General features: G+C 53.7%; 2 protein-coding genes across 3 annotated transcripts in view; one reads left to right on the top strand and one right to left on the bottom strand.

The window, feature by feature from the left end:
- Positions 1-256: 256 nt before the first annotated feature.
- PSMG3 (proteasome assembly chaperone 3) lies at positions 257-2,301 on the bottom strand. 2 transcript variants are annotated; one of them, XM_079945206.1, is made up of 3 exons: positions 2,291-2,301; positions 1,402-1,639; positions 257-845 (listed from the first exon to the last, which is right to left on the bottom strand). In XM_079945206.1, the coding sequence occupies exons 2-3, from the start codon at positions 1,615-1,617 to the stop codon at positions 693-695; spliced, it is 369 nt and encodes a 122-aa protein (XP_079801332.1). In that variant the 5' UTR covers positions 1,618-1,639; positions 2,291-2,301; the 3' UTR covers positions 257-692. The 2 variants fall into 2 exon arrangements, with proteins under 2 accessions (XP_079801332.1, XP_079801331.1); XM_079945205.1 differs by lacking the exon at positions 2,291-2,301 and adding an exon at positions 2,253-2,263 and having other exon boundaries at positions 258-845.
- A 584-nt stretch (positions 2,302-2,885) lies between these two features.
- LOC307198283 (uncharacterized protein) overlaps positions 2,886-13,015 on the top strand; it is a 52,806-nt gene continuing 42,676 nt past the window's right edge. Inside the window, exons 1-3 of the mRNA XM_079945114.1 lie at positions 2,886-2,952; positions 6,087-6,161; positions 8,788-8,853. The gene's annotated coding sequence lies outside the window, so the exon portion shown is untranslated. The remainder of the gene's footprint in view (positions 2,953-6,086; positions 6,162-8,787; positions 8,854-13,015) is intronic.

Here is a 13,015-nt window from a genome sequence, read left to right as displayed (position 1 = left end):
TGTGCCTGCAGGAAGGGCTCTCTTGTTACGGGCGGTAAGCGCACGCTGCGCCTGCAGGAAGGGCTCTCCCCCCATGGTGAGCACACACTGTGCCTGCAGGAAGGGCTCTCTTGTTACGGGCAGTGAGCGTACACTGTGCCTGAAGGGCTCTCCGCCCCGCTGTGGCTCCCCGCGGTGAGCCTACACTGTGCCTGCAGGAAGGGCTCTCTTCCCCGCGGTGAGCGCACACTGTGCCTGATGTTTGGTAACGTTGTTACGGGCGGTGAGCGCACACTGTGCCTGCAGGAAGGGCTCTCCCCCCGTGGTGAGCGCACGCTGCGCCTGAGGTTTGGCGATGCTGTTAAGGGCGGCGTTTTGGGACACACATTTATTTTTAAGAAAAGAAAATTTCCCCCAACAATTCGTCTGCACACTGAGGGCCATGACTCGTTCCGCCAATTCTCAAACATGTGCAACCGTGTGGACCCAGGGAGGACCGCTTACAACGCCCCAGGACACATTCCACGTCCTCCCTCCACAGGTGACGCCAGCCCCCAAACCAAAGTCGGCCCGAGACGTCATGTTTCTTCCAGCTTCAAGGACCAAAACCAGATAAAGGCACTCCTTCTGACTGAGGAGGGTCTTCAAATCCTTGAGAGGGCGTCTGAGTTGCCACGTGGCCCTGCTGGACAGCAGGGGTGGTTACTCCGCGGTCACCACACCTGGCACGTCCGGATCTCCTCTTTCAAGGCCGTCACCCCCGCCATGCTCTTGTCCTTTACGGCTAGGGCGAGAAGGACTGCTCTGTTTCCAGCTTCCTGAGACACAAACGCCACCAGATTCTTCGCGAAGACATGGACGAGAGGCTGGCGAAGGCAAGGAGAGACCACTTTAACTGCAAGAAACCTGTTTTCTTCTTACTGCCTTCACCGAGTACCCCTGAGGGACCCAGAAGGGCTTCCCACACCACCATTAAAGCACCACCCGGTAAGTCCAGCGCGACAGCGATTCAGATTCAACAAGACTCTCCAGACACTCCAGTCATAAACACACTGCTAAGGAGCATCATAGATCTGTCTCCTCAGTGCTTTCTGGCTCCTGTCTCTTCCGGCTATTTTTACTCTGGAAGGACCCATGTGGGTCTGCAGAGGGAAACCCTGTCAAATGTCACAGGCGACCTTTCCTGAGCGGAGTAGGCACTCACCACCATAACGTGCTATGACAGGGTCAGAATGAGGGGAGGCCTACGTTACAGAATCAGCTCGTCCGGGAACAGCAGCCCCCAAGGGCAGGCGGGTGCCCTCAAGTGCACGGAGGCTGCGGAAAATGCTGTCCTGGGCTGGAGGCAGGTCTCGCCTACCAGATGCTCCACATCCGTACAGACAAATTACAGGCACGGGGAGCCCTTCCCAACCACTTTACCTCGTCCTGCCCGAGAAGGACTTTAGTGGTCAGCACGGGCTTGCCGACGTCACTGGTCACATTGCTGGGTTCCAGGGAGACCAGGGTACCCATCTTCCCGAACTGGGTCACCACCACCAGGATGTGAGTGCTGAAGGCTGTACAGACCACCTGGGTGGGGACCCCACACACCACTGCAGTCTTCTCTTTCGATATCACCAATGGCTTACCTTCCATAGCTGGGACTGCTCGATGGCGCCTTCAGTTTACGTTAAAAAGATAGAAAAAAAAAAAGAGTCAATCGATCAATGGCAGGTAGCCTTGAGGCTCCAAGAATAAGCAATATTGGGCATTAAAACAGAAACACAAGTAGGCCCATTCAAAAGCCTGTGCCTCTTCATCCATACAGGCTTCATTCGCCCGGAACTTTCTGGATCCCTTAACTAGACACATACGTATAAACAGACAGGCGGGATGTCAAAATACACTTTCGCCTCAGGAGGCAGGTGAGAACTCCCCTTCCCCACGCGTCGGCCCCCGCCGTCCTGCATCACTGTGACCCCCACCGCATCCCAACGGCTCTCATTTGAGTCTTGGGGGCCTCAGTCGTGCCATCGCGCGGGGGTGGGGGTGGGGGGAGTAAGCGCCGCAGGTGCAGAAACCCGGCGGAGCGGGTGGCGGCGCCCGCGTCACCCCTCTAGTCCGCACACTGAGGTTTCGTTTTCTGCGTTTAGGGAAACCATCGGCCCCATGGGAGAAGCAGCACCCCCCCCCCCCCCCCCAACCAAGGCGGAGGGCAGAGGGCGGCTGGAGCCGCCCGGGGCCCGTGGGGACGCCCACCCCCTCCTCCCCCGTCCGGCCCTGCCAGATACCCAGCAGCCCCGCCGCCCGCCACGCAGCCCGCACTCACCGCGCCACGCCCGGAAGTGACGCACGTGGGCAATGCGGGCCCGCCCCCCGGCAAACCCCGCCCCTCGAGCCGCAGGCCTGCGCGCTCGCTCCGCCGCCCCCCGGAAGTGCAGCCTCAAGTCTTCCGGTCCCGCCGGCCGGAGGCTTCCGGTCCCATCGGCGGCTTCCGGGCCCTGGGCAGCGGGCTTCGGTGCTGCTGGGCAGGGACGGGCTCGGCGCCGTGTCAGCGGGAAGGACCTGCACCGCCCCCCCCCCCAACCTGCAGGCCTCGGCTCCTCGGTTCCAGGCCCTCAGTCGAGGGGCCTGGGGCTTCCCCAGAAGGGGGTCCTCGGGCCTTCCTGCCGGGGACCCTGCAGCTCTTTGGTTGGGGAACCTCAGGAATGGGGTCTCGGGCCCCTTGGCCGTGGGCTCCAGGACCCTCACAGAAGCACAGGGAGTTGAGAGAGAAAAGCAGGGCCGGAGGGCAGTTAAAGCGCTGAAAACATTCCACTCAGGACCGTTGCCATAGGGCACAAGAGACCTCAGTCATCCCCGAATACCGTGTGGACTGAAAAAACAATGCACCACCTAAAAGTTGAGAGTTACGTTTTATTCGGTGGACAAGACTGAGGACTTAAGCCCGGGACACAGCACCTCAGATAACTCAGGGACTGTTCCGAAGAGGTAAGGGAGGATCCAGGATACTTAGGGGCCTTTACAACAAACACCGGGTAGTCGGAACGTCAGAAGATACTGTGCATTACGGAAAACCAGACACCTCGAGTTAAGGAATTTAGTGCTTTGCTGTGTATGGGAAGATGCGAGTCTGGGCTCACAGAGATCATTCCTTTGATGTGCACCTCAGCTGTCTGGGGCCAGTATCCTTTGCTTTCCACCCTGAGGAGTACCCTCAGGGTGCAACGTCCGCGGGCTGTGACGGGATGGCTTGTAGGTTGCAACATCCTTTGTTTACTGTTATGGCAGGTGACATTTTTCACTTAAAACCGCAGGGGCCGGTGGGAATTTACAGCCAAGGAGCAGCGTTAGTTAGGTCAGTGGGTGGGAAGTTACTAAGAGGAAACATCAGGGGGTTGGGGGTTTCTAGCCAAGGAAACCTAGCAGGATTCTCGCTGAAGGTAGGCCTGGGCGGTATCAGACCACCTGGGGGTCGGTGGGGGATGAGGAACCGATCAGACCTGGGGGGAGGGTATCAGATATGGAGGATGGCGGGGGCAGTTCTTGCTAAAATTGGAAAATGCAGAAGTCCAAAAAGGGGAGGCCTGGTTGAAAAAGAGTTTGGTGTAGGAGAGAATCTTTGTCAGCGTCATAACAAAGGCTTTTTAACCACTCTAGGCAGTGCCAGGGGCTTCTGCCCCCGGAAGCCCATCTGGGATATCCTCCCATGTCCAAGGGCACTTAGTATGTGCCAGGCGTTGTTCTAAGTGCTTTCTTTTTTTTTTTAAATTTATTTATTTAATTTATTTATATTTGGGGCTGCGTTGGGTCTCCGTTGCTGCGCGCGGGCTTTCTCTAGTTGCGGTGAGCGGGGGCTACTCTTTGTTGGAGTGTGCGGGCTTCTCATTGCGGTGGCTTCTCTTGTTGCGGAGCACGGGCTCTAGACATGTGGGCTTCGGCAGTTGTGGCTCGCGGGCTCTAGAGCGCAGGCTCAGTAGTTGTGGCTCACGGGTTCTAGAGCGGAGGCTCAGTAGTTGTGGTGCACGGGCTTAGTTGCTCCGCGGCATGTGGGATCTTCCCAGACCAGGGCTCAAACCTGTGTCCCCTGCACTGGCAGGCGGATTCTTAACCACTGCGCCACCAGGGAAGCCCCTAAGTGCTTTCTCTATAGTAACTCATTTAATCTTAACATCCCCATTAAGTAGAGTTGTTATTTTCCCGGTTTTATAGACAAGATGTTCAGGTTCAAAGAACTTGCCCAAGGTCACAAAGCTGATAAGGGCTGGATCTGGGCTTCCGACCTTTACCCTTAATTACTGGTCTCTCAACGCAGCTCCGGGTAAAGGGGAAGACGAGGGACAGTGCTGCCCTGTAGCAGGATGATTTCTGGTTCCTCCCAGGGATTCAGAGAGCCCCCCAGCCCCCCCGCATATCTTCCCTTTCTCCACGCTGGAAGTGGTATTGGCAGGGTGGGGAGTCTTGTCTGATACTGCAGTAATTTGAGCTTTGAGACTCTTCCTGAGGGGATGAACACCCTTCAAAACCGCACACCCAGAAGGCTTTCTCTCGAGCTCCCTGACAGGCCTGTCAGGGCACATTCTACCCCACCCCCAGCCTGGTCTGTCCATATCACTTAACCCCTTAGGAAGCTCTGGGACCCCTCATGTCCTTACCGCCTTTTCTCATGGTGTAATTAAGTCAAGTGAAGCATGTTCATTCCACAGTGATTTCTGGTGGCCTAAAAGAAAAAGGCAAGTCTACAAAACATTATCAAAATAGACATAAAAACCAAGAGGAAACTTGTTTTTTGAGCTTTCTTGCAGCCAGTGCACAGTGGGAAAGGTTATGAGTTTTGTGGTTCCAATACTCAAAAAGGAAGAAACATATCAATTTCTCAGGAGAGTCTAATTTTTTGTTGGTTCTAAATTTAAACACACATCCACCCCCCACACACCCCAAAAGCCAATTGCCAATGTGTTGCCATGTGAAACCTCTAAAAGGTTCATTTACTTTTATTCACCAATTCATGCATTCTCTCTCTGTAGGCAGATTGGTACAAGAAGTCTGACCCTCCCCACACCAAAAACAAAAACAAAAACGAAAACAAAAACAAGCCTAAGTCTGAAATAAGCTCATCACTTTTATAAAAGAGATGTTGGAAGAACAAGGTGGATGATGTTTCGATGACACTGGCTGTTTTTTGGTCTAGATCTTCGATAAAGACTGAGTTTGGAGGAAGCGAGGTGCGAAGGCTGTCCTCGGGCGAGGTGGCGGCGGCCCGGGGAGGAGGCTTCTTGGTGGCCTAAGTGGGTGTGTGGGCAGAGCTGACACACGCACAGTAGTGGAGCAGGTGCTCACTGCCTGCCCCTGACCATTCTCCAGCGCAAGATGGAGATCAGACTGGAAAGGAGGGTCCCTTAAGCGAATTCACTTAAAATGGGAATCAAATAGTAATGATGTCAATGGTGGGGCAAAAGATTTTGAGAATTTATCGTGAGAAAGGAAAAACGGGGGGAATATCTTGCCTTTGTCTTGTATTCAAGGAAGCTTAGGTTCTGAATGCAATTGTAAGTTAATTCGTAGAACCGACAAGGAATTAATCAAGTGTTGATTTGGCAGGCTCATAATTTTTCCAACAAATTGTGTGGCTCTCCACATTCTCCTTCACATCGTGTGATTTTCTCAGGTGCGTTATGAAGAAAGAGGATCAGTTGCGCTAAAATACGCAAGAGCGCCTTCCACTTCCCCAAGAGCCTCTCTCTGATATTCGAGTCACTTCTTGTGGGAGCAGCAGCCTGTCATTACCTTGTCACATTCGTGGTCCTCAGCTGCACGGCCAGGCCCTCCCACCCTTGCCAGTTGCTTTGGGCTAGATCTGAACATCCCTCAGTATCATTCCATTTATGGACTTTCTGAAATCTTGCATCTTCCATAAGATTTACAATTCGACTTGATTTGTACTTCCACAGCCTCACAACATGATTCCCAGGCCTTTCAGTGTTGGGGGTGTGTGTGTGTGAGAGAGAGAGAGAGAGATTCTGGAGCTATACAGGGAGGGGTGTTGGAGTGGAGCCCAGTTATGTAAATGGTCAATTCGTTCGTGAAACTCTCTGTGCTATGAGAATATCTGTTTTCCCCTGCAGCCTCCTGACCGCAGGTACCCAGGTAGCCAAAACTTGGACCAAAAGGACCTCCTGGGTAGCACAGTCTCGGAATGGGTAAGGCTTTGCCGGGGTTTGCCTGAGTCTCGTAGAGGCAACATCCTTCTCAGTTTTTGTGAGACACGGTAATAGGTGGAACCACTTTATTTTTTAAATTTAAAATAATTTTTTAGCCGCGCCTTGAGGCTTGCGGGATCTTAGTTCCCCAACCAGGGCCTGAACCCAGGGCCTGAACCCAGGGCCACGGCAGTGAAAGCACCGAGTCCTAACCACTGGACTGCCAGGGAAGTCCCAGAACCACTTTATTTATATAAATTAATAATCACTGTCACTTCTCTTGGCCGGTATTTTAAGAGGCGCTGGGTAGCAGTTGTCGGGGATTCCATTTGTGAGGCAGGCCTGAGACACAGCCATCAGATATTTTTGACATTTAGATTATAGATATTTTGGAATGAGTGAGGGAAGCTGTATCCGTACGATTTTTTCAAGTGTAGGTGACAGACACAGATGTGAAACCGTCTTCTGCCCCAAAAGGAGCACAGATGGGCTTGTCTGTGGGCTGAAAAGACCCAGAGAGTCGCGTGATGTCTTTCTCCGCCTCTTAGCTGTGCGGGCGTGTGGGCCCTACTCTCAGACGGGCTGTCCCCCGTGCTGCGGTAGAACCAACAGCCTCCACACCGCAGGAGCTGTCCCTTCCCCATATACCCAGTGACAGTCCCAGGATTGAATCTCCCTAGACCAACCTGGGTCGCGTGCCTGTCCTTGAACCAATCACTGTTTAAAACAAAAGTTACTGTTGGGAATTCCCTGGCCGTCCAGTGGCTAGGACTCGTCGCTTTCACTGCTGTGGGTTCAGTCGCTGGTCGGAGAACTAAGGTCCTGCAAGCCGTGCAATGCGGCCAAAAAAAGAAAAAAGTTAATGTAAAAGCAACTTCCCATGCATCTGGGAGTTTAAAAAATAATTCTAAATAATGTATGTCAAAGAAGAAATCGTAAGTGGGAAGTACCAAGTATTTAGACCTCCCACTGGAAACCACTCGTCTACTTTCTGTTCCTACGGCTTTGCCTGCCCTGGGCATTCCCTATAAACGGGCTCACCCTCTGTGGCCTTTCATTTCGGCTTCTCTCCCTCAGCCTTCGAGGTTCATCTATGTTGTGGCCTGTGTCAGTCCTTCGTTCCTTTTGGAGAAACCCATTCTTGCTTGTTCAGTAATGGGGAGGATTAAATGACATCCCATTTGCAAAAGGGCCTCGTTTAGGGCCTGGCACATACAGCGCGCTTGATAGAGTCTCCTTCCGTTCGTGGGTCGTTGGAATCCACTGGCAGTGCCCCACGCACAGGCCCTCGTGCGATCGGTGGCTCCGGCCTCTCCACGCCCAGGCTTTTGCAAGGAGCAGAAAGACCAGGAGGGCGATGTAAACCCACCTGCCCAGTCCCCTAACCGTTAGGGCTGTGAGGTCCTTAATGCCACCATCCCGTCTCTGGAGAAAGGCTGTGATGATACCGAAGCTGGGTCTTTCTGTGACAGGACGTAAATTCCTAAGCCGGCACGAGAGCTGCAGAGGCAGCGAGGCCCAGCACGGCGACCGGGGTCAGCCTCCGGGCTGTCTGCAGATCTCCCTCAGCTCGGCAGCCCTGCGGCCAAGGGCAGAGAGTCTTGGTGCTTGGGGACCCTGGTTGCTACCCCCAGCCTCGCCACTGGCCTTCCTCTGCCCCCAGCGGGCGCGACCTGGTCTTGTGGCGCGGCTGCGTGCCCAGCAGTCACCTGTGTGGCACAGTGTCTGTGCGCTCAGCGGCCGCAAAGGCCTGCGACTAAGCAGCAGCACGGAAGTAAGACGGTTCTGACCCGGGAGCTCCGGGACGCAGAAACGACCTTGTACTGCACCCGGTTATCTAGAAAAAGACAGTGAACAATTAATTTTTTATAAACCAGGTTTATCCAAGTTGAGGGAAGGGATAGGATATAAAGATTAAAGGCAACCCACTGAAAATCACATATATTTTATTACGGAAACAAAACCCTGAGACTACGTGAAATTCGAAATTTTCCCGAGGGAAATGAATGAATACCATTAAAACTGAGCCCAGTTTATAAGGGTCCAGGGAGCTGTTCACCCGGAAAGGGCATAAATCCTCTTCCCAGGGAGCATTTAAAGATATTTCTGAGAAGCCTGCTGCCCAGGGTCAGAAGTGAAAGCATCACTTTCCCGTGGAGGCCGGTGGTGCCCTGTGGGGCAGGCGCTCGCTTTGTGGCCTAGGGGTGCCCTGAGCTTTGGAGTTTTATGTCAGCAGGAGTATTTTTATTTAACGTCACATGGTCAACACAAAGAAAATGCTCTATTTTTGGACCTAATTCCAGCAGGGCACAGAATTGAGAGTTTAGCTTGTCACTTTGTTTTCTGCCGAACTTAGTCAAGCTCAAGTATTACAATCTTTCTGTTCCTGGAGTGAGGCTTCCTGCCCTCGTTAGAAATATTGAAAACTGCCTTGTACCCACATCTTGCACTGTTTGTTTAGTTCTTTAATAAATGAAACCTTAATCCATGTGCAATTTCTGAAAGCCTTTCTTTCAATATTTTAAGAAGTTATTTCCCCTGATAAGAAGCCGTCTTGTTGCCCCACGTCAAGCCAAACGACAAAGCCTGCCAGGCTGGTTATTGTTCGTACTCTTTTCTTTTACAGGGAGAGGACGGAAAGCCAGCGTGCGGCTTTGATAAACGTTTGCCCAATTGGATCGCATTCAAGTTGGTGTGTAAAGCAGTGGGTCCAGAGTGGTGGGTGGGGCTAGGGAGGGGGCAGGATGAAGTGGAAAGAAACCCAAGCCCTGCCCCCAGGCCCTGGCACTAACTTGCTGATGACCTTGGACAATTCCCTTCCCTGCTCCGGGCCTCTGTTTCCTCATCTGTAAAATGGGCAGATTGGCCGGGTGGCCTCCAGGTGCCTCTGATCCATTCCTCCGTGCTCCTGCCCTCTGATGGGGACAGGGCCCTGGGGGATGGACTGGAGTTGGTTTTGTCTGAGCAGGGAGGGAGCGGAGTGGGCTGGGAGGTCGGGGCGGGCCCGCCTTCCTGAGGGCCCATTCTGTGTCTGTGGGCTGGGCCCAGGGCCTGTACCACATGGAGGTTCTGAGAAGGTAGATTGGGCACAGCACATGGACTTTCTGACCAACAGAACTTTCCAGGAATGCCAGGGCCTTCCATGGGAGGTGGTGATCGCCCTCCCTGTGGAGGCGTTGGGACCAGGTGGTCATCGGGGCTGAGGACGGTACCAGGATGTCTGCGCTGGGGAGACTGGACTCGAAGTGTTTTTTGTTTTTAAATTTATTTATGTATTTATTTTTTTTTGGTGTTGGGTCTTCACTGCTGCACGTGGCCTTTCTCTGGTTGCAGCGAGCCAGGGCTACTCATCGTTGTGGTGCGCGGGCTTCTCATTGCAGTGGCTTGTCTTTGTTGCGGAACACGGGCTCGAGGCACATGGGCTTCAGTAGTTGTAGCACACGGGCTCAGTAGTTGTGGCTCGCAAGCTCTAGAGTGCAGGCTCAGTAGTTGTGGCGCATGGACTTATTTGCTCCGCGGCATGTGGGATCTTCCCGGACCAGGGCTCGAACCTGTGTCCCCTGCATTGGCAGGCAGATTCTTAACCACTGTGCCACCAGGGAAGCCCTGGACTCAAAGTGTTTTGAAGGCCTTTCCAAATCCCAGCGTCTGCGGTTCTGTGTGTCGAGGTGAACTGATGACCACAGAAGATGTGGCTAAATCCCACTAGAGTGTCCCCAGCGAAACACACAGCTAAACTCAACAGGGTCCGGCCACACCAAGTGTGGCAGGAACTGGGAGCAACTGGAGCGTCGCTGCCTTGCTGCTGGGAGGGCCAGTAAGGGCAGGCACTGTGAAAAGCAGTTTAGCTGCTTCTCATAAAGGGGAATATACACCTACCATGTGACTCAGCAATCCCATTCCTGGGTATTTACCCAGGAGAAACGAAAATTATGTCCACACCAACAATTATGTTCATAGTGGCTTTCTTCATAGTGACCAAAAACGGAACACAACCCAAATGTTTCCAGCAGGTGAACGGGTAACAAACTGGGGTCCATCCACGTGATAGGTCATTACTCTGGGCACATGACAGTGTGGAGGGACCCCAAAACAGTGCAAGGAGGGAAGGAAGCCAAGCACAGAAGGCAGTGCGCTCCGCGAGTCCATTCGTGTGACGTTCTGGAAAAGGCAGCATTATGGATCAGTGGTTGCAGAGTGGGGGTGAGGGGCAGGTTTGAATGCAAATGGGGGGCCCAGGGGATGAGGGATCTGCTGTATCTTGGCTGTGATGGTGTTTGCAGGACTGTGTGTTTGTCTACACTCTTGGAACTGTGTGTCGTGAGTGAATCCTAAGCTGTGTAAATTGAAGAAGGGCAAGTAAACGATTCAAGCAAAGAGCAGACAAACGACAGGAAACTCTCACCCCAGCCCAAAGCAGGCGCCGCCTTTGAATGCAGGCCTGCCACTCCCATTAGGATGGCTAAGTGCACGCACAGATGTAGAGGAGGCACGTGCTGGCTGGGGTGTGAGGAATCGGCGCCCTCGGACACTGTTCACGGGCTGTAAAATGGTGCAGCCATGGCGTGAAAGCCACGTGGCAGTTCCTCAAAACACTGTGACCCAGCAATTCCACTTCTGGGTTTGCCCAAAAGAATTGAAAGCTGGGTCTTGAAGCGATATGTCAACATGCACACCCACGTTCACAGCAGCATTATTCACTGTAGCCAGAAAGTGGAAGCAACCCAAGTGTCCATGCACAGACAGACGGACACACACAGTGTGGTCTGTCCCTACAGTGGGAACTCATTCAGCCTTAAGAAGGAAGGAGATCTTGACGCCTGTTACAACGTGGGTGAGCCTCTTTTTTTAAACTTGTTTTTTAGTGGTTTGAGAGACGGCAATTTTTAAAAATTAATTTATTTTTGGCTGCGTTGGGTCTTCGTTGCTGCGCGCAGGCTTTCTCTAGTTGCTGAGAGCGGGGGCTACTCCTGCAGTGCACGGGCTTCTCATTGCATTAGAGCCCCGCGGAGCACGGGCTCTAGGCACGCGGGCTTCAGTAGTTGTGGCTCGCGGGCTCTAGAGAGCAGGCTCAGCTGTGGCGCACGGGCTTAGTTGCTCCGCGGCATGTGGGATCTTCCGGACCAGGGCTTGAACCTGTGTCCCCTGCATCGGCAGGTGGATTCTTAACCACTGCGCCACCAGGGAAGTCCTGGATGAGCCTTTAGAATGTTGTGCTCAGTGACCTAAGCCTGTGTAGGTGCCGAGGGTCCAAGGGCCCTGTCCTGTAGCCCACGGTGGGGAGGGGGGCAGACACGGAGCCAGGACTGACAGGTGTGGCGAGACCGGGGGAGCAGTGTGGGGCTGGGGCCCAGGTTCCAGGGCTCTTCGCAGCTGGGTGCCGCCAAGCCGTCCTCAGGAAGCTGCAGCTCAGCCGGGTCCCAAGTGGTGTCTGGGGAGTGGGCAGCTGAGAGATGGAACAGGTGGGCAAGCGTCTGGCGCTCGGAGGTTTTGGATTCACTTTTTCACACCTAAGTCCCGGTAGATGGAGTCTTATTTCTTTTCTTCTTTCCTGAAATTTACTGATACCGTTGTTGTTGTTAGAATAGCTGACATGTTCATACCCTACAATATCCCAGTACACAGAGGGATCCAGGGTGAAGCCAGCCTCTGTGCACAGCAGGTGTGGCCAGTGTCCTGCCCAGGTGCTGTCACCTCAGCTCCTCAGTGCTCACAGGCGTGCTTCCCACTGCCTGGGCCTGCACTGCATCGCTGGGGGCTTTCTGTGAAAGTGCTGAGCTCGCTCATCCATCCATCCATCCGTCCATGTGTCCATCCATCCGTCCATCCATGTGTCCATCCATCCGTCCATCCATCCGTCCATCCATCCAGGGGTGAAATGTTTGCTTGGTCACTCAGTCAGTGAACATTTTCTGTTAGGAGCTGGTGTGAGGGGACCCCCAGTTACCACCTCACTGCAGAGAAGAGACCAATGATGAGCAAACAGCTGAAGGTCAGGGCAGTCAGGGAGAAACAGGAGTAACTCCACCCCGACAAACGGAACAGGCAAGATTTCAAAGGAGGTTGAAAGCAAGGTGGAAATACTCCCCTAGGAAAACAACTTTGAAAAATAAGATGGACCTATAAACAAAGAGGTCCTAGAAACACAGGGTCTACTGCCTGGTGAAAAGGTCATCAGGACACTTTGTCACAGACGTGACATTTTGGCGTGGTGGGGGTGAAGAATTAGTTGGGACTTTTATCAGTTTCCATGGCCACACATTTCTGTACTGTTTGAATTTTTAGCATAGTTCAGAAAAGAGATAAAAATGGGAAAGAAGGAAATGCACTCCTGGCCGGGGTGGCAGGGGATTTTGCACCGTGTAGACGCACCCAGAGCCCCCAGGCGAACCCAGGCCGGGATCTGAGTTGCGTCTGGCAGGAATGAGCTGCAGGGCGGCCCCCAGCCCCAGGGAGAGCTGGGTGGGGAGTGCCTGCGTTACCAGAGAACACCTCTGGGGGCAGCAGAGGCCACAGAACGCTCTCAGCGTGCGGAGCAGGGACAGGGCTGAACCCAGTGTGGGCGGAGGAACGGAGGAGCCCTGTCCTCCTCTGCGCCGGGGAAGGGGGTGTCCTCCTTCCCTCGAGCCTTCCCACCCCCATCCACGCTAGGGCAGGGCTGGCCCCCTGCCTCTTCCGCAGAGGCCGGGAGCCAGTTCTGTTCTCCGTCTCTCTCCCCTGCCCACCCCTCTGTCTGTCTCTCTCCCCACCCCCACTCCCACCTGCTTCTCTGCGTGTCTCCCTCTCCCCATCCGAGGAGTCATCTAATGACAAACCTCTTTGTCCTTCAAAGGTGTCGACATCTGTCATTTACG

The sequence above is a fragment of the Stenella coeruleoalba genome (genome assembly GCF_951394435.1).
Source record: "Stenella coeruleoalba genome assembly, chromosome: 15".
Lineage (NCBI taxonomy): Eukaryota > Metazoa > Chordata > Mammalia > Artiodactyla > Delphinidae > Stenella > Stenella coeruleoalba.
Note: the sequence above shows the minus strand (reverse complement) of the source record. Positions and strands in the feature narration are given on the sequence as shown.

Excerpts from the sequence above, each read along its gene's own strand:
- PSMG3 (XM_079945206.1), bottom strand. The coding sequence starts at position 1,617 with ATGGAAGGTAAGCCATTGGTGATATCGAAAGAGAAGACTGCAGTGGTG. Across the intron at positions 846-1,401 it reads TCCTTCTCGGGCAGGACGAG|CCTCTCGTCCATGTCTTCGC; the intron begins GTAAAGTGGTTG and ends TGCCTTCGCCAG.